This window comes from Homalodisca vitripennis, chromosome 7 (assembly GCF_021130785.1).
Source record: "Homalodisca vitripennis isolate AUS2020 chromosome 7, UT_GWSS_2.1, whole genome shotgun sequence".
In the NCBI taxonomy this organism is placed as follows: domain Eukaryota; kingdom Metazoa; phylum Arthropoda; class Insecta; order Hemiptera; family Cicadellidae; genus Homalodisca; species Homalodisca vitripennis.
This window is the reverse complement of record NC_060213.1, coordinates 138,238,521-138,264,922: the sequence shown is the minus strand read 5'-3', so window position 1 is coordinate 138,264,922 and position 26,402 is coordinate 138,238,521. Positions and strand designations below refer to the sequence as shown.

Below are 26,402 nucleotides of genomic sequence, written 5' to 3'. Positions count from 1 at the left end.
TTTGACGAAACGAAGCCGAGCAATCAGCCGCTCGTTAGTGCGTGCGCGTGTGCGTGTACGCGTGCGTTCGCAGGACGTGGGTCGACCCGGGACTTGACTCCGCTGTTTTGACAGCCGCGCCGGAAAGGTTAATAAGCCCCATTGTCGGGGGAGGAACCCGTCCGGGATCAATCTCGCATCGAAAATGTTTTACAATCAGGAGTGCCCCGAGGATGCGGTCTGGGTCCGGTGATATTTCCACCGTTTTGCGGTCTAGTCAAATTATCGGATCCGCACGTGACTGGTGTTCTCCGTTTCGGCTGTGGCTCCTTCAAATCGGTTTGCGACACATCTGGGGTTTTGTGGCAGACGATAAACACAACACAGTGGCTATAATCAGCAGTATAACGAGCATTGTTAAATCTCTTACAACGATTTACTACTATTTGTCCTCCTCCGTAGCCGGTTATAGTCCCGGCTCTCTAACTAAGATATCACGGGTTCAAGTCCCGGGGAAGTCCAACCATGTATAGACACGGAACAGTGTGTGTACTTTGAAAATAAACCAGTGTACATCGAAGCCGTCATGGCTAAAGCTAAGGCTTAAAAGAGAAGAAAAAGAAAAAACTACTATTTAATGTCGTAATGTTTTTAGGTTTTCTTTTAATTTTGATGATCAGGTACCTTGACATCTTTTTAAAACACAGTAAAATGTTTGTAAACACGGAATCAAATGAATACTTCTCTTCTTTGGAGTAATTAATCTCCACATGTGAATAAGATAAATACTACTTTGTAGTTCATAAATAGTAAGAATCCAACAAAAACCGTTTTAACGAGTAATATTATTTGAGGTAGAGCCACTGTGTAAGTATGTTTAAAGAAAAACAGTAATTATAGATGAAAATTATGTGCATTATTTTAGAATGTAGACGTGGCATAGATTACGTTACGTTCTAGATTTCGTCGGACACAATTTTATTTTACTGAACTGGTTTCAAGACAGAAAGCGCATTACATGTTTATATGAACTATGATTTTAACTATTAACACTCGAGAAAACACTGACAAACAAAAGCTGTAAAACGTTCGCTGTAAATTTAGATTAGTTCTAGATTTGAAGTTTTGATCTCTACATAGCCTGTTAACTGACAACCTCTACACAGAAAAGTGTTGTTGTAACCCCGTTTAACTCTTCTTAGCACACCAACACAGTTGCACTCGATCTTTCATTGGATCCAAGAAGTTACTGTTGTCATTTTAAAATTTTTAGACCACCTTTCAACAATGTTAATAAATATTTTGTGGTTGTCATGCAACACGAACAAAATACTGCAATGAACACTAATGCCACACTGTGAACAGGAATCTGTATCCCACAATACACGTCTAAGGAATGCAATTTATGCAGTAGTCTCAGAACAATTCCAACTATTTTAAACCCGTTCTTGACATTTGTCTAAGTGACAGTTGCAGAGACAAAGTAAACGTCATTATTATTGTCAGAGGCCGGAGTGATAACAACGAGGCCGATAACGACATCGTTGTGTTGTTCTCGGGACCGAACGACCTGAACGCCGAAGAACCGATGACCTCTGAGACAATGACTTCTGTGAACGCCGATATGGGATAATTGGTGTGCCTCAGGGCGCTGGCTTGGGACCGGCGCTATTTCCATAATATCTCCGCGCTCTGCAGCCGATCGTATTTCATCCTCTTTTTATAATCGATACCCGTTAGCGTTATGAATTTGTTATTTTAATAGGTTATCCGACTTTATTATATTACAGTGACCTAATGGCATGAGATAAACTCGGTGAATTTATACTGCAATTTTAGTAATTTTCTTGCAGAGTTGGGAGCGCGCTAATGCCAGTGTTGCTCGTTTAAAAATGTAAAGTTATGGGTTGAAATCTAAATTGACTTAGTTTCACATACATTACAAAACAGATCATGCTATCCTTTCAAGATGAAATTACCATTTTGTTACAAAACCTCCTATTAACTTATAATTACATTTTTACAACTATTACAAAGTGAAAAACCCAAACCACATAAAAATAACTAGTTTATAACACATTTGTAGGAAATCGTATGATAATAAGTTGAATTCATTTTAAGCGACATACTGTGGTGGCACACAGGAAATAATATAAGGCCAAAATTATTTTTATTTCATTTTATATTATAAAACAATATTGTCAAACTTTTTATTTTATTAATGTAAATAACTGCCGAAATATGTGGTGTAATAATAACTCGTTTATTAATAAAAAATGTTGAACTCTTTCGAAAGAGTGTCATGGTCACGGATTATATGTTGCAAAAACTTAAACACGAGGTTTCGAAAACGAGTATCTTCTCCTTTCTTCAGGCATTATAAAATAACACGTGCATAGGTTGTGCATGTAGCTAAAACCTAAGACGAAGGACAGAATTTAGAAACCGAAGCCAAGAATTGATTGTCTTAATGAAAACAATTTTATTAATGTTCTTGATCTAGAATTGATAAGCCTGCGGCGTTTGTTAACTTTAACATTTTCCCATCTGTTCGAACACCGACTATTGTATTGTCATTATAACAAACGGTGACTTCTCTACAGTGACACAAAATACTATTTACACAGTAGATTAATTTATGAAAAAATATATTAATCCAAACTTTTTCCCCACTGTTAACATTAGGAGGAATCAAGCCAGTGGCTCTGTGTTGCTGTGGAATAGGATATCGAGGTTAAATAGATGTAGTATTTATGAGATTCGCTTAAACCCATAACCCTATCTTTACCTCGCCTCACAGCAGCCTGAATCCTAGTGATTCAGAATGCCCACGTCACGAACCGGGATCTCCACCACGGTACTTCCGGTAATAAAGAACAAATTGCCGAAACTCAACACAAACTGTGTTTGAGCCGGTACCCGGCACGGCGATTCGGCAAATGACGTGTGAAACTGCCCTATCAGAGTTGGCACCTGGAGAGAGAATAACTCACACCAAGGGCAGCCGTAAACCTTATCGGCCGCGAGATAAACGGGGAAAACGTGCCTCGAAGAAAATTGAAAACAGCCGTGCCCAACCTTATTTACCGGGCCGTGGTATCCGCTTGTTGGGAAACTGGCCGTCCAAGGCCAGATGGCTGATACGGATGATGTGTGTTGAGCGAAACCTTCCGAAGGTGTGAAACTTTTACCTACTCAATGTGATAGCTTGGCCTTATTCAGTTTGTGGAGCACCTCGATGAATATGTAGGAGTCGAAGGGCCTGTATTGGGTATCAGTCCAACTTACATACTTAGGGGTAGTTAGTTCCTCTTTCATGTCACTGCGTAATGCTGAAATCGCGTTATATTTTTGCATCTATGCAAACGAAAGGAATTTGATCGTGAGTAATAAATGTTCGCCGTAAATGTTTTCCACCATTTTCAGCCGAACAAAACCCTTGAAATCCTGTCTTTCAGGGATACACCCGAGTGTAAACCACAACACGACTTCATAACCGGACGTTTCGTCTTCAATGCTATCTCCTTCATCAGGACTCGGGTTCGTGAGAAGCGACATTACCCCACCGAGGTGTTGTGAGATGCGGTGGACGGCCGGTCCCACATAATACAGCGATGACGTTCGGTTTCCTTTCAGACGCGAGGTGTTTCCGGTCCTGCGGCGTGAATGAGAAGGCGGAGGAGAAGGAGAGAGATAGAGCTGGCGCGATGAGCTAGGAGGGTCGTGAGCGCAGCTGAAGTTGCGAAAGACGGAATCTAACCCTTGCACCACGCCACGGTTGACACGATGCCATCAGATTCGATCTCGCCGAAGACCGCAGTTTTGAGGACGTCTTAATTGAGGCTGTTCCCACAGAGGTCCTCCGGCTCCATCAAAAAGTCGAAGAGCTTCTTTGCATACCGGTCTCGGCCGATCAATGATCATTCCGCTTCCCTTTAATCGGATTCGGCCATTTCGTGATGGGGCCATCTTAATGGTCGCGAATTTAGGAGGAAATCGATGGACGTCGGGGCACGAAATCAATTAAAGAAAGCTAGCTACTCGACATTCGGCTTGCTCCGGATGCAATTGAATCCCTTTCCCCGAAAGATTTGTTGGATTCTACCGTTACAATTCGTTGGCACTTTCGTTGAGAAAGTTTTTATCTCACTGGAAAAATTTAGAACAATAATAAAGTTATTACAATTATTTTTAATGTATCTAATTATTGTAATTTACATTCGAAATATGTTGATTGCCAGCATCGGCAGACCGATTTGCAATTAAACATAATTGGACTCGCGGTGTCCCTCAAGGGTCGTAGATGGGACCAGTGTTGTTCCCGATTAACCATATTGCACCGGTGGCGCTGTGCGCGGCAGCACGTCGCAAACAGTAGTACCTCCGGACACGTTCGTAGTAATTACCCAGCCGGCCTCCCAAGACGGTCGGGCTGCCGTTTTTAATTTGCCCCCTTTTCGAGAAAATTGGAGCACCGTAATGGACCTGTCCAAGTGTCCGTTGGTCGCTGGACGTGCGCCGGACCGCCGCCCCTGTTCTATTGCGCTATCTGTTTATTGATCTCATTTTAGGCCGTAATCAGTGCAAAGTCGATAACCAACAATCACTTCGATCGATTTGTTAATCGATTCTGACCACGATCGCGAGTGATTGCCGACTTACACCTTCCCATCGTGGATTGCCTCAGCTCGTTATATCTCCTTAGCCGTGTTTCCCTCAAAAGTGGTTTTATTTATGATCGCCTCCAGAAAACCGAATAACATTTTGCCGCTAATAGAACACCTGCTAATTGGCGAGATCTATCGCCCCCGCTGGCAACAAATGCCTACCAACGAGGTAATTAAGCGCTGTAATTGAACTTTAATAACTACATTGATAACGCGTACAAAATATAATTTATTTACTAATTGAGGATAAATAACGTGTTGAAGGAAGTTTTTGCAAGTCCTGACAAACCTGCATGGGCATCCAGTTAATCGGCAATAAATTTACGTTTTTATCAAACAAGACTTGAGACTTGCGGAGGTGAGTTGGGTCATAATTTGTTATCAAGTAAAAATCATGTTAGGTGTCAAAGTTTGGCAATGAGTAGTTTGTGTTTTTGAACTTCCCAGATCGGAAGAGTGATCAAGACGTTAGAGATGGTTTGAAGAACTGCCTCTTCGGCTCAGGTCAACAATAAGAATGCTAGTGTAGCGTGCACCTTGTAATGCAACGAGAGGTGGTGCCTAAGGGCTGGTTTACATCAGGGGCGAACGGTGGAAAGCCTGAAAGGCCAAAAGGTCGCAACAGATAACAGCAACCAAAGGTCAGTTCGTGATCTTTGCTCTTTCCTTGCTCTGAATACCCAAATGAACCCGGGGCGGAGCAGTCATGCCCTCTCCGGCTATTTCTAACTAGGGCTCTAATGAGAATAAATTATCTTTCTAATTAAGGTGTCTCAGGATCAAAAGTTTGGCACGGTTGTTACACTCCTAAGCATTTGTCAGACTTTAGAACATCGTCGTGTGATTTCAGCAAGTTCAAAGTGTCCATCCGAGGTTATGATTTGACTATTTAATGATTTCCTGTCATAATACCCAACAGCAAATTCACTCTTATGTGGCTCTAAATTTACAAATGACCTTGGAACTGGAATATTTGGAGTATACTTTTGATGTGATTATGTCAGAATCAAGAATTTAGCTGAAGCACGTTTATGCTGGTATCCCTACCCACTGTGGTTTACTGTATCGGTAGATAATCTCTAGAGGAAATGCAAAGGAAGCATCTTTTTCAGAAACCCTAGCATCTTCTTTTAAAATACCCTTGACAAGAATGCCCTATAGGCCGTGAAAAAGATGGAAATAAAAATGTGTTATAGTCGGCAAAAGGATCTTCATAGGTAAATAATTTCATAATTTCAATATGGCCTATTTCCATTTATGTGTTATCAGTATTAGTCTTATCATTGCAAATCTCACAGAAACCTTTGTTCGTTATCAAATTCTTCTTATTGAAATAAACTTTATGGTATTTGAGGAATCGCTTTGGATTGTTTTATATTTAATCCACTCATCGTGTCCAAATTCGGACCAAAAATAACAATTTAAGGATCTTGTTTTCAGTCCCTTGTGTTGTTCCTCAAGGCTCTCTACTGGGTCCCGTTTTCTTTATTAATGACGTTCTAATGGGATTTGTGCCGATGATAGCCGAGTGGTTAGCGTCTCCGCTGATCACGCGAGGGACCCGGATTCGAAACCCGGAAAGGGCACGGCATTTTTGCAAAGCAATAAATAATCATCGAAGCCTAGTCGGGTAGTAATGTGATAGAAGGACCTAAACCAGAGGTTTAAAAACATAACTAGTGCAGATACTAGAAACAGGTGGTACGCATTCGAATTTCGAAAGACTACGGCTTTTGCAACGTCCGGACGTTGCTTTATATATTTTAACGCTGACCTATGGCTCGTCTCGACAGTGTAATTTGGTGGAAATTACGCGCAATCTCGCATCAACCGTGGAGAATGATGTTATAAAGATGACACAACAGATAAGCTGATGCACATCACTTTGAGGTTAGGCGGTCCATTTGAAATGCATTAGAAATGCAAAGCACAGCTGGCCAATAATCATAACAAAATTGAAACATATGATTTGGCCAACAGCTGGCCAGATGGTGTTTACTGATTTTTAAGGTTGTGTTTACCATGATCCCAGAACCGCCTATTACCGCAAATCACAGTAATCTTCTCTTGATCAGCTCGGTCGGCGGTTGATGGCCGCGAACCGCTTTCCGGGTGTTGGTCCTTTCGGTGTTGGAGTTCGTTAATGTGCCAGACTCCAGGTCAATTAATTATCTAATGCCCTTTTCATGGTGATTAACAACGTCCGGTAGTTCTACCAATTTCCTATGAAGCCAAGTTTGTACTTCAATTCTCTTGCATATGCTAATGCCTTATCAAGACCACCAAAATTTTGGGGTCGGTGGAGTGTGTTCCAAAACAAGTGCTTGTCCAATTTTGATCACATTTTGACCAAGTTTGTTGCTTTGTTAACTAAAAAATAATTTCATCATCCCAACTTTCCATTATGTTCCAAATCTAGGTTATGGGAGTATCAACGTGGAAAAAACCAGTTTCTTTTTTGTTTCTCTCATAAAAAAGTGAGGTAATAAGAATTTGTTTAACTGTCGAAAAAGTTGAATTTTTATAATCGATATGAATACGAATCTCCAGCTTAGATGAGATTCTAAGCGTAATTAGAAATAATTGTATTGTACACCAAAGCACAAAATCACAATTATGAAAATTAAGGATTGCTGCACTGGGAAAAGTGACAACAGAATCTCTGAAGCAATTAAGCATGTAAATAGTTTTGAATGCATTATGGAAATGGGTTGCTCGCTTAAAGCAATACAAGCTGCAATTGGAACGATGAAAAAAATTAAACAGTGAACACAATTGACTCTATATTAAACAAATTGGTTAGTGTCTTCACCTTCATTTTTGTATTGTACTCAAATTCCTAAGAAATGTGAAGAATATTATCAACTACATGCATTGCAAACGAGAACCGTTCTTCAAAAAGAACAAATGTGACATAACCTCAAATCAGATATCCTCAAGTGTTGAGACCGCAGAGCCTCGCTTAACATAACCTCAACTTTCCACCTTGTCCGTCAATATTTGTCAAGCTGCAAAGCGCAAACGTGACCTTCCCATCAGTCACACCCCGGCTCGTTAGAAAGTCCCGTCGTTTTCCAACAAACGAGCGCGCATTTTTCACCTGACGTCGTGCCTTCGGTCTGATTTCTGACGTAGAGAATCCTTCGTAATCGCAAAAACCAAGATGCCTCTGTCAGAAGAGATAGTAATGAAGATGTTTCGAGTTCTAGTATGAGTCACATTTTAAAATTCCGAATTAGCCAATTTTTTGCACCCATTGACGTGTTTTTTGCTGCGTTAAACATACAAAATTTCTGCTCTATTAAACGTATTATTTTAGAACAAACATTGTTTTGAAATTAATTTCGGAGTTTTAGGTTAATTTAGTGCTTATTTTAGGGCCTGACCTAATCTACCTCGAAAATTTGTTACCAAATAGTTACGGCGTTTTAGGTTAATCTGGGATACTGCCTGATCTATCGTATCTAGAAAATTAGATTAGGTTAATTTAGTGCTTTAGGCTCTGACTTAACCTTGCTTAAGAGTTTTTTGAAAGACAATATGGGACTAGAAATTTAATTTGGTAACTAGTTAATATCTATGTACCTCGAAAGTATGTTTGAAAGGAATTGCGGTGTTAGTATAGGCTAATTTAACACTTCATTTAGTGCCTGGCCTAAGCGGTGTTTAAATTTTACTCGAAAGGAATCTTGGGGTTTAGATTAAATTAGTACCTAATTCAGTGCCTGACGTATCTCGAGTCAGTAATAATCTCGAAAATCGAAATGAATCCAGAAAATAATAGCCTGGCAACTCAGTTCTACCGAAAACTTTCCCCGATATCCTCTGATTGATTAATTTGCAAGTAGATCACCAACATTAAGCAACCCTTGGATAATATGTATCATTTCGAAAATATTTTGCAGGAGAATTGAGATGATTTATACGAGTTGTCTTATCAGATCGTCTTAATCAGGAAAGTTTTAATAGTAGAGTTTAGCCTCATACACTGGCTGAAATTGTACTCAAAGAGAGGGCTAAACTCTTAATCTTCAACTTAGTGTATACAGCAACGTCGAAACATCTTCACTAGGCGAAGTATCACTAGGTAAGTCATTTGCTCGACGCAAAGTGTCTCAAGGGAGTCGAAGCGCATAACAAAATGGTGGTAACCTCTATGCCGCAGCAACCAGTGGCATAGCTTTTGCAGGGAGCAATCAGTTGTTACTCGGAGGAGTATATCTCAATTCAGAATTCAGATTACGGAGGAAAGCCTCTCTAGTGAGCAAGAGCATAACGGGCAAGAAGGTTCTCCAAGGTAGCATGAGCCACACTTGCTAGAGCTACGTCAACACCTTTAACAAAGCGAACTGCACTGATATACTTGTGTACACCCAAAATTGTCGTATTTCTCGGTCATTAGAGAAAACTCCGAAGTCGTAATTTGTCGTATACAGCTGTCACTCGCTCAAGCCGCTAAGTTGAGAAGGTCTCAAGATGGGACTCTCGGAAATTCTTGGTACCCATCGAGTTTTTCTCTCGTCAGCAAAGAATTGAGATGGTGAAAATATCTTGACTTTCCAATTTTTCAAAACTAAGGTATTTCTTTCCGATGATCTGATTTCGTCAGTCTACAGTTGGTTGGCATCACTGCTCCACTTTTCCCAGGCCTGAGATCATCCCACCCCCGCCCCCCTGCCCCTGCCCTCACGCTAATATATGTATCGTGCCGGAGTGTCGTCATCGTCACCAGTTGCGAAACTACCGACGGTCACGAGTTCGAGCCCTGATCCAAGACCTCTGACCTCGGGCGAATGAAACGTGAAACATGCCCGACTTTATAGTTGTTGTGATGATGCGCCCGCGTCAGTCATTCATTTGACGTTGCCTGTGCTGGAGAAGAATTCTTGGAAAGGTTTCGATTTCGGCAAGAAGAAACAATCGAACTCATTTTGATCTTCCATCCAAAAGACGTTTTATGCAAAAACTGTGAAATTCTCTTCCCAACTGGTGATTTATATTCATCCGTCTAAAACTATTTTCTTCGGTGCAGCTGAAAGTGGGATTCCTAGCGTTAAAATACCCTGCCCCTTTGAAAGGCCATTTCCAAATCCGAAATTTGAAGAAGAGAGTAGATTTCAGTCGCTGAAATGTATCGTATAGTTTTTGTAACAAATAACGATAGTAAGTATCCGAGAATCTATTACATCAACTTTTAAAATATGTTGTAAAATCTCCGTCAACTTTTTCCATTTACGTGTGTCAAGAACTAAGAATTTTATTAGGTTTTTTAGGCTGTGAATATACATATTTTCATAACAGTATTATTTCACTTGATTGAAAACGCTCTTTATTTGAAGCGATCTTTGTATACCTATTCTATTAGTTTAGTTAAACTGCATACTTTATTTTAGTTATCTATCTCATACATATAATATGATTATTTCCACAATAAGAACATTGTTTGTTAATCGTAGATTTATTAATAGATCGTATCTTAATTTTATATTGTTAAATATTACATATATTAAACAAATATAAAAAAAACTCAGAAATAAAAGGAAAAAAAAAAAGAAATATTTCCTCAGTCGTAAGAAATATTTAGATTTTGTGACAACTTAAATGTTAATAATTTATTTCTTGTGGTTTTTACATGTTCTCAATATCTAAAAAAACCGATCTAGATTAAAAAAATTGTTTTTAGTTAAAAGCTTATTTTATGCATATGAAATTTTATGAAAATTATTTATGCATTCCGAAACATTTTTTTAATATTATCCAGGTCCATAAAGTTTGAATGGTCGCATATTAAAACTATATGGCGTACCAACATTACAAACAAAAAAATGTTTTAAAGGTCATCTCTAACCGTAGAAGCCGCAAACAGTATTATCTCTTTTTTGTATAAATCATCACATTACTAAAAAAAGACAGTTAAAATAATCCCCACCACCCTTGTGTAGACATAAAATTATATAAATTTAATCAGTTAAGGATTGTGTTATAAAAACATTTATTAATAGTTTTTTATTTATTTTTTAGGTAAGTTGGAGTTATCTGTGGTTCAAGTGTGTGAGTACAGTATGTTAAGTTTCTTTTTACCAGACATCCAGTAAATAAAATTTTATGTTGTGCATCTGATTAGGTCTTCTTCAACATTTTCTGATAAAGCCTCTCGTCTGTAATTACAAGATCATCAGGCATCATAAAATCATCCTATGATCATCAAGACGGTTCACAATCTATGAAATAAGAGTATATGTATAAGAGTGTATGTCAGTTCCACATTCTCAGCATGTTTACATTCTATTTTGTATAACGATCATTCCCCTTCCTATCTGTCTGAACGCTTTTCTTTCATTTCTGAAACAAGCAATTGGAATACTCGACGTGGAGCCTCTCTGTTATCTATTCCTGTTCATAGATCCTCTATTTACAGTAAATCATTCACAGTCTCTGCTTGTCGACTTTGGAATAATCTCCCGGATCATATTAGAGGTATTCGTAGTCGGGAACGGTTTCGGGGGGTGCTTAGGGACCATCTGTTTTGGGCCTCTTCGGGTTGACGATATCGTGGCATAGGGTATGGGACGATGGCTTTGTATGAATGGTGATGGATGAATGTCTGTTAAATTCCTTGTAAGTTTTATTCTATGTATTTATTTTTAGTTTCATAGAAAACCTTTGTTTCATTTTATTACTTTATATAAATAGATATTATAATTTTCGATTGTAAAATAATAATGTAAACTGTATTGTGGCTCTTATTTTACAGTAATAGTAGAGTTTATTAATTTATGGTTAGGTGTAAGAGAGGACTTAATAGTCCTAACCTCGCCAATTGAATATGTTTTACGTTGTATTCAATAAAGTCATTTTTCATTTCATTTTCATTTCATTTCATTTCATTTCATTTCATTTATATGTAGTTGGTCCGATTGTCATCATTCGGCCGTTTCTGATTAAATACGTGCTCCGATCAACGTGCCCTGAATATTATGTTAACGTTTTTGAGCCTTTCGTCAGATCCATCAAATGATCTTTTGTTCTTGGGGTGGATTTGATGATGTCTGTATTTAAAAATCTTACTACAAATAACTCGTATAAGAAGGCTACTTATAAATACACGGAGTTGTGAAATACGTGTTCTGCAGTGAAAGGTAATTAACAGCTCTGTTCCGGATTTAGTAGGTTAAAATATGAGGAATTATCCGGACTCGTGCAGGGTTTTAGTGTTGATTGGAACCAGAAGTGTTAAACGAATCTGGCTATAAAATCTTCATCCCTGCAAGAGCATTAAGTCAAGATAAGCGTTAAGTGGTTGTAGATGGGGTTTGACTATAATGTACCATTGCGTTCCTGTAGTTGGTTTATTATGAATTAACTAGTTGATAAATGTTATTTATGTCGCGGGTTTCCCTGTTCAACTGGTTCGGATGCGCGAATTGGTCTTTAAAAGGATTACACTATACTCTGTTCGAAGTGACGTGACCCTTGAAGAATTAGAGCTCCTTACCAATAAATACACCTAGACTACCAAAGCTGGTTGCCCCAACCCTATTACGTCACTATTGTGAGTCATGGTGTTGATGACTCAGGGTTGAAATCGACACATTTACCCGAGTCCGTATCAACCAAGAAGGAATCAGAACCTTTTATTCGCAAATTTGGAATTTTACATCTTTTAAGCACTAATAAAATACATAAAACTCTACAGTCCAATAGCAACATTGATAACAGAAAGACGTAGAAAAATGTTTTAAATGATTTTTTATTTACAAAATTTACATTTCTAATCTTTAAAATAAAGTATTAGATTGTTTTCAATCAAAATGTGCATTTTAGTAAGTTTTTGTATACATATTATAAAACTTCTACATCCTTATATTCAGCTATTTTTTGCGCCATGTTACAGGGATATATCTGCAATTCCTCTTGAAATAAAAAAAAGTATACTTTTATATTCCTTGTCTTTAAAAGAGGTATTAGAATAATAATTACAAAATTCTCCCAATCAACCAGATTGCATCACCTAAAAACGCTATAACCCGTTAGAGACAATTTGCATATTTGATGTGGTGTAGACTGCATCAACGGGTATAAATTAAATTAAAGAATGTCTTGTTTTACCAGACGAAGCTAGAGCTAAGAAGACCTATCTAACCTTTAATCTAGAGACCAACGGCTTAAAGGTGACTTCCGAACCACCACCAATGTCCGGGCAGGCGGGCTGCTTGCAAGGACAGGATCGCTCAGCGGTCACCCATCCAAGCAGCAGCCACGCTCGACGTTTCTTGATTTGGTTATCTCGCGATAACCACCGTACCCGCTACACTGTCATTGTCACATTGTCACTGTATTGGTAGGAATGAATTTGCGTGTCGGTAAGTCATTCCTGATCAAAGACGTCCTCCGAACGTCCTCGTTTAAAATATATAGCAATAGATATAGAAACGTGCCCTGACCGTTCCAACATTATTAAAACTTGAATGTATTTTAACATATTGTCCAATTTATCATGACTTCATTGTATTGAACTATTTACCACTGGTTTATAGCCCAACACAATATTTGCGTATGTTTGTAAACAAAAGTGTAAGGTTATCCCAAAATAACCGGAGCGGAAGTAAACAAGCACGGATAAGGTTGGACAATACCATTACAACTGTAGGCCTATGTGTTTGTTACATTCACTTGCACTTGCCTCACTACCTCTGTCTACCTCACTACTCACTTTCTCGCTCCATAAATGAACCAGTGCCGTATATAGAAACTTATTTCGGGGAGCTGACTGAGTAGCCCCCAGTGGGGTGGTTTAGAAGGTATAAAATACACACTAAAAATATATGTTCAGGAATTTTCCCATTGTAAATCTCTGCACTTTAAGATGCCGTGAATGTGTTCTAGTTTTAAAAAAATTGGATGTAATTTTAATGTATGCTTTTCCAAATGTGGGGGGGGCTAAGCCCCCTGAGCAGGGGCCTTAGATACGCCCATGAACCGAACAATCACCAGACAAAATTACAGAAACTCAATATCAAAGTGATTACGACAATTCAGGTGCCATTGTTTTTGTTAACTGTGAGTTCAAAACTAGTTAGGAAGCACAACATAGTATCCAGATATCTTTGTAGACAAGATAAGATAAGATTCGTTGAACGCGCAAATTCGCCTCTGGCGGGAAATGGAGAATGTTCTATGCAAGTCCATGTGCTTTGATTCACAGTGGTATAACATTCATACTGTAACTAACGGAAACAAATTAAATGCATTAGTTGATTTATATCGACCATAAAAGAAAACAAATGAACTCGTAATTATTACTAGTGTCTTAATTACACGCTAAAGAAAGCATGACAATTACATCGAAGTAACTGGCTTACGTCTCGTTAAAAATAACGGAGAAAGTACAACTTAAAGTTTTATTAGCGCCGTTGGCTCTAAGTTTAGCAGGAAGTAGCTCCGCGATGGTGTTAACTGGTTGAATATTCACGACAGCTACATGCAATAATGACGGCTAACGCCAGGGAAGAGGTCAACACTTTGTAGGATCTGCCAAGACGTAAGAGCCTTTTTTCGGCTATATTATATCGCCATATCTGGCAACTGAGTGGTTAGCCCCTCGGTTTTTTACACTGGGAAGCAGTGATCGGATACGGGTTTTTGCACTTTAATGAATTATATAGACTGAACCTGGTTGTAAATCATGTAACAAAAGGGTTCAGGACTCAAACTTCAGATCAAGCACAGAAAAGACAGATGCCAAAATCGTTGCACTTGATAACTGATTGTAAGGGAAGGATGGTAGGATTTCGGGCAATAGGCATCGTTATCTGTTAATTGAACACTACGTTTCAGCAATTCAAACCTACCTCTTCCTCGGGTGGAGGCACTTTGAGGGTTTTACGCGAGTTTGGCAATTTAGGATAATTGTACTTTTTGTAGATCAATATAGACTGCTGGGGTTAAAAGTGGTTATGAAAACAATATAATGTTTTAAATATTGCGATGACTCTTTTTAAATTAGAATTTTGTGTATGTGCTGAGTGTTGATTTTTTTTATCTGTCGTTCCTCCTGATCGGCGCACCACCTCCTACCCTCCTGATCAGCGCACCACCTCCTACCCTCCTGATCAGCGCACCACCTCCTACCCTCCTGATCAGCGCACCACCTCCTACCCTCCTGATCGGCGCACCACCTCCTACAATTTAACAAAACCTGCTCAATTAAGCCTGTATTGAAAATCAAACGTGTTCAATACCGAGTTTTTAATATTTACACATCAGAGGTAACCAATGTAGATCTTATTGCCGGCTGGTAAAAAATAAAAATTAAGCCACTAATTAAAATATTTTGTTCATATAATACATATTCTCACAAACAATACACTGGTATCTGCATTGTATTACAATTATTTCTTAGTTAAATTATAAGTTTCCGATTATGACTTTTAAAACTTATAGTTTGGTAGAAAATTTGATCTTTTTTGTTCATTTTTTAAAATGTCTAAACGTAGAAATAAATAAGCTAATTTTAAATTTTATTGTAGTTTTACTGGTTAGTTTGCGATCGACTTTCAAATCAAATCAAATTTTATTTCAATTTTTTACAAACAAGCATGGTACACGTAATACGAATGAAATTAGTCCCACATGGGCCACAGAGGCTTGTGCGTGGTGACGAGTCTTGTCACTAGATGCAGTGCACAGCAAATTCGGGTATTTAAAAATGTTCATCCTAGAGTAATTACAACCGATAAACACCAGTAAGAAAAGACGGACACATTTTGTTTCGAACCCGTGACCTCTCGTTAGACAGCCTTTACCACTACGCTACGGTGAGGGCCTCTAATGATTGTTGAAGTGAACCTATGGCTTTGTCGTCTAGAGATGCCGGAGTCTAGGGACACGCGTGTTCTGCCACCAGCGGACTGTCTTGCGCGCTTCTCCTGCCAGCACGCGGTCGCAGCGCCGTCTATTTACAGTGTTGTGTAACGCGGCTGCCTCTGAGTTACGGGCAGATTCACCGCGCCTGATCGTGATTCATCTCAAGGCCGGTGATTCTCGGCGCTCCCCGTGTCGGGTCGGTCGAGTTGGCAGATTCACTTTCTTGTCGACGCCTTTCCTCCGATACCAAGGACGTATCTGCCTGCGAAATTGTGGTCAGATGTGGATTCAGTAATTTACGACCCATCGCAGTGTATTAGCAAGTATATATGTACGAACTTGTCAATTTCTTCAGTTTTTACTTCTTATTTGAAGCCTTGATGAGAAAAGTTTAAACCTGTATTCATCTAATTTCACCGAACTATCTGTCTTGTCAAGGTCTGAATCTCTTTGAGGATATAGAACAAAAATGGGGGCTGAGGAGTGGGCCTACACTGTTTTAACACAATTAATTAGCACACATATATTATGTTTACATGTAAATAACCTATGAAAGAGGACTACAAAAGAAAGCAATGAGAATAACAAAAACTTAAGGAATAAAAGAATGTAAAAGACAACCACGAACCACGGTCTTTTTATTGAACGTTTAATTGGTCTATATTCAATGCATAGCCCATGGAAGTCACTACTAACATTTTAATTGTATCTTCTTGATCAGTCCAATGTATTAATAATTTTTTTTCCTTTTGAGCTTTGGAGAAAAAAATATAACCTAAACATCCGAAATTCCGAATTACTTTTAATTCTTAATTATTTCATGTTGCCGACACCAAATTTGAGTTTAGGTTAATTTTGTTGTAAATTCACACGTTTACTACCAAAGATACACGAACATGATATTGCATATCTCTCGGCATTTAACGATACACAATTATTTGGAACTCCCAGTCATTTTGTAACAATTAATAGTACAAAACTTTTTCAAAGTTGTCGTTGAATATTAGTTTCAAACATTCTCGTCATGGTTTTTTTCAGTCTGACTTAGGATTAATGACTTATTTTGTGAAAATTGTTATAACAACTTTACCAGAATGTGAGTTTTTTTTTAATAATTTCACGGACTGTATTGTCTATAAGAATTCGTTCCTTAAATATATAAAAAATGTTCTCCATTTTCGTTGCAGCATTTGAAGTTGGGCTGTGATATCAGTCTTTTAACGACTCAGTTTACACTCTTCAGCGATATACACGTCTTCATCACCTACATACATCACGTTGCCAATGGCGTAGTGTAGCGGGTGTATGTATACGAAAATGCACATTGTGATTGAAAACAATCTGATACTTTATTTTTAAAGGTCAAGAGTGTAATTTTTGTAAGTCGACATGTTTCTACACTTTACTCTCATCAATTTTGTTATTGGATTGTAGGATTTTACATATTTTATAATTGTGTAATAGGTGTAAAATTCAAAATTTGCAAATAAAAGATACTTATTCCTTTTTGCTTGATACGGAGAGGGTTTCTTAGCTCTAACTTTGCCTGGTAAAATAAGACATCTTCACTTTTCCATCTCAAAAACAGGATTCTTTCCAAATGATGAACCGCCAATACTTTCCCGCTGTTGGTCACAAAGAATCGCCTTTAGAATAAATCGCCAGGACAGTGTAATACCAGTTTGGCACGCACGCTGCTGCGATATTGCGGTAACTGGACTTTCAACATCATATTTAAGCTCCTGGACGGGGAACGCGCTGGGTATAAACTCTCGCTCCACATTAACTCTCAGGGCACGCATCTTTATGGCTACCGGAATCGGATCTGAGCGGACTCGTTCGACTTTCCCTGCCGTGGTGACCCGGGGATGCGTCGACCGGGGATGACTCCGAACGACCAAACGACCATTACGTGATCCCGGTCGCTAAAATTACTTTCACCCGCGAACGTACCGGAGCATCTCGGTGATGGAGACCACCGCGGGGTGGTGGGGAGGGGGGAAGACTAACGTCAACAGAGAGCGGTTAGATGATGTGTTTACCGACTCTCTAATCCGGACGGACACATTGGTCGTGAGCTTTCCATTAGGTCCTGATGGACACTACAGCACCACCAGTGGAGGAAGGACAGGGGTCGCTTTGTTTACTATTATTATCCGGTATTTACAACGCCGCCGCGGTCGTTTCCTCATTTATTTACAGTCTCGGAGAGATATGGCGCGTGCTGAGAGGTGAAACCCGATCTCTGCGTGAAAGGGATGTGGAAACCTCGCAACTTGAAGTAATTTCGACCCGTTTAGGTCAGGTCAGGAATGCTGAAGATGGCTTAAGTGAATTTCTAGGATGTCGCCTAGATTCTGGTCATCACGGGTCTGTAATGGATGCGATGGTAGAAACGACAGGCCTATTTATTTTCTGCCCATTTTTAGGGTTCTTAGATCTGAGGTGGAGAACACAAGAAGCAGAGTAAACTGTAGAGTATTAGGTGAATAGAACAAGGAAACAGGATTTTCCGGACATTTATTTGCCATCGTTAAATCATCGTTTGCAATCTGATTATTAATTCCATGTTTTAGAGTTAGTAAAGTTGACACACAGCATGGTGTTTGTGATTTTGACATGTGTGTCACAACGCTCCGGTATGATTTTTTCAGGTTAGCTATTTACCTGAAGAAGAGATCAGATTGCAGATCTCGAAACGTAGTATTACTGATTTGTTTTATCACTGAACGATGGCAAAAATCCGGAAATCCTGTTTTCTTCACAATCCTTCCGTCGTAAAAAAACAAATTTCAAGCAATAGAACAGATAAAAAGTATACAAATTAGGTAGGATTTGACCCCGCCCTATCTCTATCTAACTCTGGGTCAAAATTCAACGCCACAGAAAGCGCGGCAATCTGATTTCCCGAGGTGTTGATTCTGACTTGGAGTAAAAAATAGTTTTTGAATTTGTACAATGTAAATAAACACCAACCAAAACATTTCAATACCGTTTTCTTGGCAAATTTAGTCACTCATTTTATAATTTGTTTAGTTGCATAAGAGCTGTTGTGTTATGTTCTTCTCCAAATTCCAAATTGTGCCTGGTGAAAATTTTGGATATTCAAAGTTGATATCTCCAGACTTTCGCGCACGAATGCTCTCCCGCAGCTATCTGCCGATCACCCTATCCGCCGTAGACCACCGGCTCGTGGAAGAGGCCATCCTGCAGCGAGTCAGGTTTAGATTGGCGATCTCGGGGTGTTATCATGTTTCGATACCTCGGTCTCGCACCGGCGGCCCGAGGTCGTTTGTCGTCTCCGTACACGACTCGACCTCCTGTGGCCACCGGCCCTTCGATAGCCGACAAAGCTGGAGTCTCCGACCTCCATGTCCCCTCTTCAGCGGTCCGATAAACATCCAGAGTCCACAAGAGCGTTTACCTGGGAGATTCAGAACTATCGTTCCAGATATCAGGAGCCTTTTTAAGAAGAGGTCAATCCCCTCTTAAGCCGTCGTATTCTGCCCATCTTCATGACGTCTTCTTCATCTTCGTCGCCCTGTGCGACGATTTTAGGAAACAGTAAAATCGATACTTGCGACGTTGACAGTACTGATAAAAAGTTCTGCTACGTTCACATATAGGATTTGAACCTGCGCTATTAAATAATAATAATAATAATGTCGATTATTGTGAAAACCTAATCTAACCATTCTCGCTGACAATGACCCATTTAAACATACATGACATTCGAACTCTTACAGTTTAAAGGTCCGGCAATACGATTTTCTGAATGCGTGTGCTCTTAATTGTCCCAGCGATTCATCATAAAATCTAAACAGAGTAAAGTGCCTTGACACCAAAATGGTTTTCAACTGAGCATTTAATTTTTTTTATTTTGACGTTTAATACCTTCAGGAGGACTGTTGATTAGTCTGACACCATCTTGAGAAGGCAAATTTCTGAAATCATATGTTCTGTGTTGTTGGACTCGAAAGTTGTCCCTGCCTCTAGTCTCATGTTGGTGAACATCCCATCCTCGAACGACTATGCACGACTCTCTGGCTCTCAAACCCAAAATCACTCTCAAGGCTCTTTTTGGAGTCTGAAGACCCGTTCTAACTTGTGTTAAGCACAGCTATCCCAGAGTTTAATTCTATATCCTAGATGAAATTTCTAACTCAAATCCAAGTCCGGCGTCTTAATAAACCGCTCTGCGATCAACTATACCTATTCATTGCCACTATTCTGGACTCAAGAACCTCGTCAAGGCGTAAAAACAGAATTCCAGTATGTTTTACGTCAAAATTTTGCGCAGGTTATGGTTTCTTTGGGTTATTTTAGATTTGTGAACCGTTTCTCTTTTAATTTTTTTTTTATTAAAGCCACGTAAACCTAATTGTAAGACTTAAAAAAATATGTATATATCGTATTTGTTGTTAGTTTCATCAACAAATTGCCAAATTCAACCAAAAATGTCCCAACGCTTAAGGTGTTAAAAACTTAATTAAAGCACTTTCTAGCGTCTCAAGCATGTTATAGTGCTGACAAGTTTATGGCATTCGACTGAGTGACCGCACAATTGGAAGACTGTCAACCGGCGTTAGAAAATGAAGAAATTGGCATGAATGTGGTGTGACCGAAAATACCGTATTTTTGACTGGGGTATGTCCTGACAATAAAAGATTTGAATTTGAAATATATCACAACAATAATTGTGTTTCAAATGTCATACAAACAATCATGTCCACAGGTATATAATGACGTGTGTTACAATCACATTTTCCTACCCTCTGTCCGTTTTGGAAACCACCTTCTCTAACTAGTGACCACTTGCCTCTAAGTTTGGGCTGTACGGGTTATAAAAGAAAAAAGTAAAGTAAAGATGTCTTATTTTACCAGGCGAAGTTAGGGCTAAGAAGCCCTCTCTAACACTTGACCTGGGGACCAACGGTTTAAAGGTGACTTCCGAACCACCACCAACGGCCGGGCAGGCGGGCTGCTTGCAAGGACAGTTATACACATTATTGAACGTTTAATGTAAGAGATAGTGTAAATTATTTATCTAATGCATTATTAGAACGTTGAACGTGTATGAGAGCAATACCAACTCCACAACGTGTGCGGTTGGTCACATCGGGGGCGTTAGTTTGTTTGTTAACAGAGTGGTTATTTACCGACGAGTTCCTGGTAAACAGCCCAAAATATTATCGTTGCCAGCCTCAGGATACGCAGCAGCTCGTTAGGGTCTCGCCGACAGCCAGCGTCGGGCCGAGCGGGAGACGTAGGAGGTAGAACATGCCGCTTGACGTAGCGAAATGCCAAGGTCATGACTTTTTAATTAAAATGACACCACCAGAAATCCTTCTGCTCGATGTTCTAATTCCTTGCGGGACATGCCGTGTCGCTCGGTGCAGGTTTAATTTGGTCCGGTTAATTCATTTATATGCCTAATTTATTGTATAGCAAATGTGCTGAACTAAATTGTAAATATTTCGGGTGAGCCATTTATTTGGACCTTGAAAAATATTAAATGCGTTCAAATAGTTGTAAATATTATTTGTAACGTCATTCAATGTTTTTTTAATCTCTCTTAGATTTTTCACAATTATTTCCGGAGTCACAGCCATGTAATATAAAGTTTCTGAGGACAGAACTTTACAAGACACGTGTTATCACCAAGAGGAACTGAAGACTTTTTAATGTGCAATATTTAATGAATTGTAATCATCTGCAAGCAAAACTAAAAAAAGAGTGCAAAGTGAATAAACTATAATAAACAGCATGAACACGAATTAAGTTGTTATGGAAATCATGTTTTTTATTCCCCTATGACGATAAAATTAAATCTTATTAATGAAATAAAATTGAAGAAAACGAGATGTAAAAAAAAATACTAATGACTAAAAATTACAGTACTGGAACAAAACTCGATTTCGTAATTTTCGGCAGTTTTCCGTGGCCACGATCACATGATGGTTCCGAGTATTACTCAAATTTATATTTTGCCTTTTGAAATAATAAAAGTTTTTTTCTCTTTAACAAAGGTGTTTTAAAGCATAGGTTGGGTTAGGTTAGATAGGATTAGGTTCGGTTTAGGTTAAGTTAGGTTAGGTTCGGTTAGGTTAGGTTAGGTTCGGTTCGGTTCGGTTCGGTTCGGTTCGGTTAAGTTAGGTTAGGCTGCCTACCTTAAGGCCAGATGCCGATGACACCAACTTAAACCTTAAGGAAACGACGATGTGACAGTTTGGTATTTCCTGACAGGACAGGATGGTGGAATAGATAGTTTTTCACTAGTTTCAGCAAATTAATAACATTTTAATTGATGCATTGAAACAAAATTATAACAGTGTTTTCCGACAGCATTGAGTCACAAAAATCACGTTGCTCATCGCTCCGTTTTTGCGGTATACTCGGCAATACTTATTACGCTTACGGAAGAATTATATTTCTAAGTACTGCCCTAGGCAACTCATTTTGTTCTAGGCCTGGGGGGACGTATAGGTTGAGGTAATCTCCTGTAGGCCCAAGTGTGGAATAGACGCGCCAATCTGGAGGACGCCGGGGGCCGACTAAACACTGTTATGACCCGGATTTTATGGCAGTGCTGATAATGGGAAACTAAATAAACCACAGAACCACGTCATCTGGTCGGCAGTGGCAGTAAACCTATAGAGCGCAGCCGACAGCGCCTTCCGCGGGTATAGACATGAGTGTGGTGTGGCACCTGCCACCTTCAGTTAGTGTGAATACACACGTTACCTACGTATTACACACCCGCACTCTAATATAAACTTAACCTCAAACAGTCTCTGCTAGTGATCTGGATATCAATCTGGAGCTAAAGGTTCCGATTATACCGGTTGTCTTTAAAGCCCCCCTCCTATTAACTTTTTTAATGAATAGAGATTGTGTGATCTACTTAATGGGTTGTTTATATGACCAACTGAGGAATTTTTTATGTATGAAAATTGTTTACTCTCCCCCCCCCCCCAAATGGGGTATTTTGAGGGTAAGTCAAGATTTTCAAATAGGATCCCAAGCAAGCAAATGACACCTTATTTTAAAGGTGAGTTCTCAGACCACTTTAAAACAGTAACTGGATTGAATTTGAAGGAAACAGGATTTTTTTTCCGGACATTTGCCATCGTTCAGTGATACAAAAAATCAGTAACACTACGTTTCGAGATCTGCAATCTGATCTATTCTTCAGGTAAAGAAAGGATTTACCTTTTACCTGACGAAGAGATCAGATTGCAGATCTCGAAACGTAGTGTTACTGAGTTTTGGTATCGCTGAATGTCCGGAAAAATCCTGTATCCTTCACAATCCTTCCATCGTCAAAAACAAACTTCAAATAAAGAATGGATTACATGTGTCTCACATACTAACTGGTAAACAATAAGAGATGACATGGCAAAACCAGCTTACTGGTATTCCCAGGAATTCCTAATTGGCTTGGGTTAGACTAAACAAACCTAATAAATGCTATGTTAGTCATGGTTGTTGATGTTTGTTGATTCTTGTAATAACTTGTTTAATGATTTTGTTTTCTAAGTTCTCAAAATTACTAGTCAGTGAATGTTTTATCCGCCTTTAAATAACTTTAAATGTAATTTAATTTGTGGGGGTTTAATAAAAAAAAATTCAAACTTTAATTGGCCATTAGAGACGTTTAGTTTGCGCCATTGTTCTTCTTCTTATAATACCTTTAAAATAAGGTCACTTGCTAGGGGTTCTTATTTAAAAATTTTGACTTACCTCGAAATACCCTATTTTGGTGGGTGGGGTCAACAGTTTCAACATTCAAATAAATTTTTTATCCCATCATTGGCTCTTTTTATATTTTTAAACTGTGTTTGGTAGTATGCGTTATTTTAATATATTTTTCAATTGGCAAAAAATATAGAATATCTGGAATAAGGATTTAATTAAATTTTCTAGCCGTAGTTATTTATTTATGCCCGTTTTTTTTTTACTTCATTTGAGAGACAAAGAGTTTTCTTTAGACAGCTCCTGGATAAAACATAGTTTATCACAAACTATTTCATACAAAATATTAAAGAAACCAAAAAGATAGTCGTCAAGTTATAAATATCCAAATTAGAATCCGAAAGAATTCATGCAAGTAGGTTTACATGATATAAACTCATCAAATAATTATAAGAAATAGTGAATAAGAACACAAACAGTAACGTGAAATGATTGGCACTCCAAAATATAAGAAAACCTGAAGACTTAAACGATAGAGATACCAGAAGTCACTAGACTATGTGGAGTAGGGCATGAAAAGATTGTAGCTATTTGTAGCATAGCGAACACAGGAAATAGAAACACAGAAGTCACTCTGAGACAAGTGTTCAAAGCAAGGTCCAACGGCCAGGTCTAGCACTACCATTGACAGAACCTAGCAAATTTTATCTAGGTTTCACAGTCTTTGATAATGGCTTTTTAACAATTGAATGACATTGTTTTAATTTGAACTAATATAATTTAATTACTGATGTGATATCGATGATGTGTTGGAATTATAATTAATGTGATTTTTAAATATCTTAACCTGAAATGATACACATATTGCAATAATGTGATGTGACATTAATATAATTTGTTGCAATGGTTAGGAGAAGATATCTTCATTTACAAATTTTGAAAGTTGGATCTTCTAATCAAATCCAGATTTCAAGAATTATAATTCCAATTGATAATGGCGTATCATAAAGTTGTTTTGAACACGATAAATTAAACGAATATAGGGTTCAAAACCAGTCGATAGTCACCCAGCGCCAATCAGGTGGTAAATATAAAGCAGCTCCTTTATAATTCGCTGTCCCTGTCATTTATTTGGAGGTTGTAATCACATACCTACGTTGCATTATCTCCACTCCCACTCCATCATTATTCTGCCTCTATTACTATACTAGCTCGTTACAGACAGGGCCGTACCTAGCAGGGGCCTTCCGGCACCCAGAGAATTTTAAGTTTTGGTTTTATAATTTTGTTTGTGGTACAGTCACGTTAATTCTTTGTAGATACATAAGAATAAGTGTGGTCTTGTGTGATCCTCTGCTCACCTTTGTTTTGAAGTGTGTGTACTTTGAGTGTATGGATGGCCCTGGACGCCGAGACAATGTGTAGCAGTATATGGATCAGGGCCTAGGCCTATACGGCCAGGCTGCCGTGGCGGCACAACAAGCCTTGTTTACGACAGGGGCCCGGTTCCCTATAAAGGTCAAGTCCACCGGTCGAACCGTATTTATAGCGATGCTCCGGTAAAAATTAAAGACAATTTACAACATGTCTGCGCAGGCGCGGTAAATCTCGCCACAATGCGCAGTGCTCCGGTTCATGCGCGGGAAATAGGCTCTAATGGTCTCCCGGTAGCCACCAGGCCGGCCTCTATCGGCGAGATAACGAACTGGCCCCCGCCCGCCACCGGTCGAGAAAAAGAGGATCGGAACAGGTGACGACGTATTTAGAGCTCAAGGTCACCTCTGCAGTTGCACCAGACCGCTCGCTATATTTCATTATAACCTTTTTGCTGGATAATCTTATCTACGGTAACTAAATACGTACTTACTGAACACAGCGGATGATTAGTTGGGTACTCCTCAAGGTTCAGCCTTGGGATCGAAATTTTTCTTACGAATGAGGATATGAATCTTTCAATTCATCTTTCCATTTTTGACATTTTTGTGAGTTTTTGACGATGGGAAGAAAATTAAATAGAGAAATGATTTACTAATACAGTAACTAAATGCATTCTTACTGGACACAGCAGACGATTAGTCGACAGTTGAATTAAATTGAGGAATGATTTACTAATACAGTAACTAAATACATTCTTACTTAACACTGCTGATGATTAGTCGGTAGTTGGGAACTCCTCACAGTTCAGTCTTGGAACCGAAATTTATCCCATCAATGGAGGATGTGAATCCTTCAATTCATCTTTTTATTTTTACATTTTTGTGATTTTTTGATGATGGGAAGAAAATTAAATTGAGAAATGATTCACTAAAACAGTAACTAAATAAATACATTCTTACTGTAGACAGCAGACGATTAGTCGGTAGTTGGGTACCCCTCAAGGTTCAGTCTTGGAACCGAAATTTTTCCTATCATGAGGATATGAATCCTTCAGTTCAAGATGAATCAAGAATTTTTAAATTTTTGCTGGTTAATCTTATATAGAGTAACTAAATACATTCTTGCTGTACACAGCGGACGATTAATCGGTAGTTGGGTATTCCTCAAGGTTCAGTCTTGGAACCGAAATTTTTCCTACCAACGAGGATGTGAATCCTTCTTAAACCAGAATTTTTCAATTGTGAGTTTTTGATGATGGGAATAAAATTACATTGAGAAATGGTTCATTTCGATATTACAATGTAAAATTTTACAAGAATATTATTAAACTTTCATTTTTCATTTTACTTTTGCACTCGTGGTGTTGGAATATTCAGTCCTGTCAACACCTCCATCAGACTACTACATCACCTAGGAAAGGGGGAGAGAAGAAAGTGTGTTTACGCTGAGCACCAGACCACAGTTGGCAGCAGTTTATCTTCTCGATGATCTCACACCTGAAATTGCCTCGATTAGGTCCGCGCCGGAGGCAGGGTTGGCAGCGACCGAGGAGGAAAGGAAAACAAAAAGAGGTCTCGTGTTGAGTGGGCAAGCCTCGCCATCATTACCAGAGGCTGTGGGGTCAGCCGGCCGACCGACCATTCATCCTCTATCGACCATCGCGATGGCCTTAACCTTTGCCTTAGCCGCCGCCACGCCGCTCTCCGCCTACTCCAATGACTGAACCGATTTCATATCCGCCCCCGGCCGCTCGGCGCTCGCCCAGATCCGAGATACCCCGCAGAGGCGAGAGATCGTGCCCTACTACTGCGGACACCC

At 39.1% G+C, this 26,402-nt stretch overlaps 1 protein-coding gene across 4 annotated transcripts in view; it reads left to right on the top strand.

Moving 5' to 3' along the window:
* Positions 1-26,402, top strand: part of LOC124366409 (polycomb protein SCMH1) — a 258,541-nt gene that overhangs the window by 187,715 nt on the left and 44,424 nt on the right. The window contains exon 4 of one of the 4 annotated variants that reach the window (XM_046822941.1): positions 10,668-10,843. The exons of the other annotated variants lie outside the window; for them this stretch is intronic. Coding sequence (XP_046678897.1) covers positions 10,668-10,715 — 48 coding nt within the window. The 3' untranslated portion in view covers positions 10,716-10,843. Of the gene's footprint in view, positions 1-10,667; positions 10,844-26,402 lie in introns of those variants that run through there. 4 annotated transcript variants of the gene reach the window in all.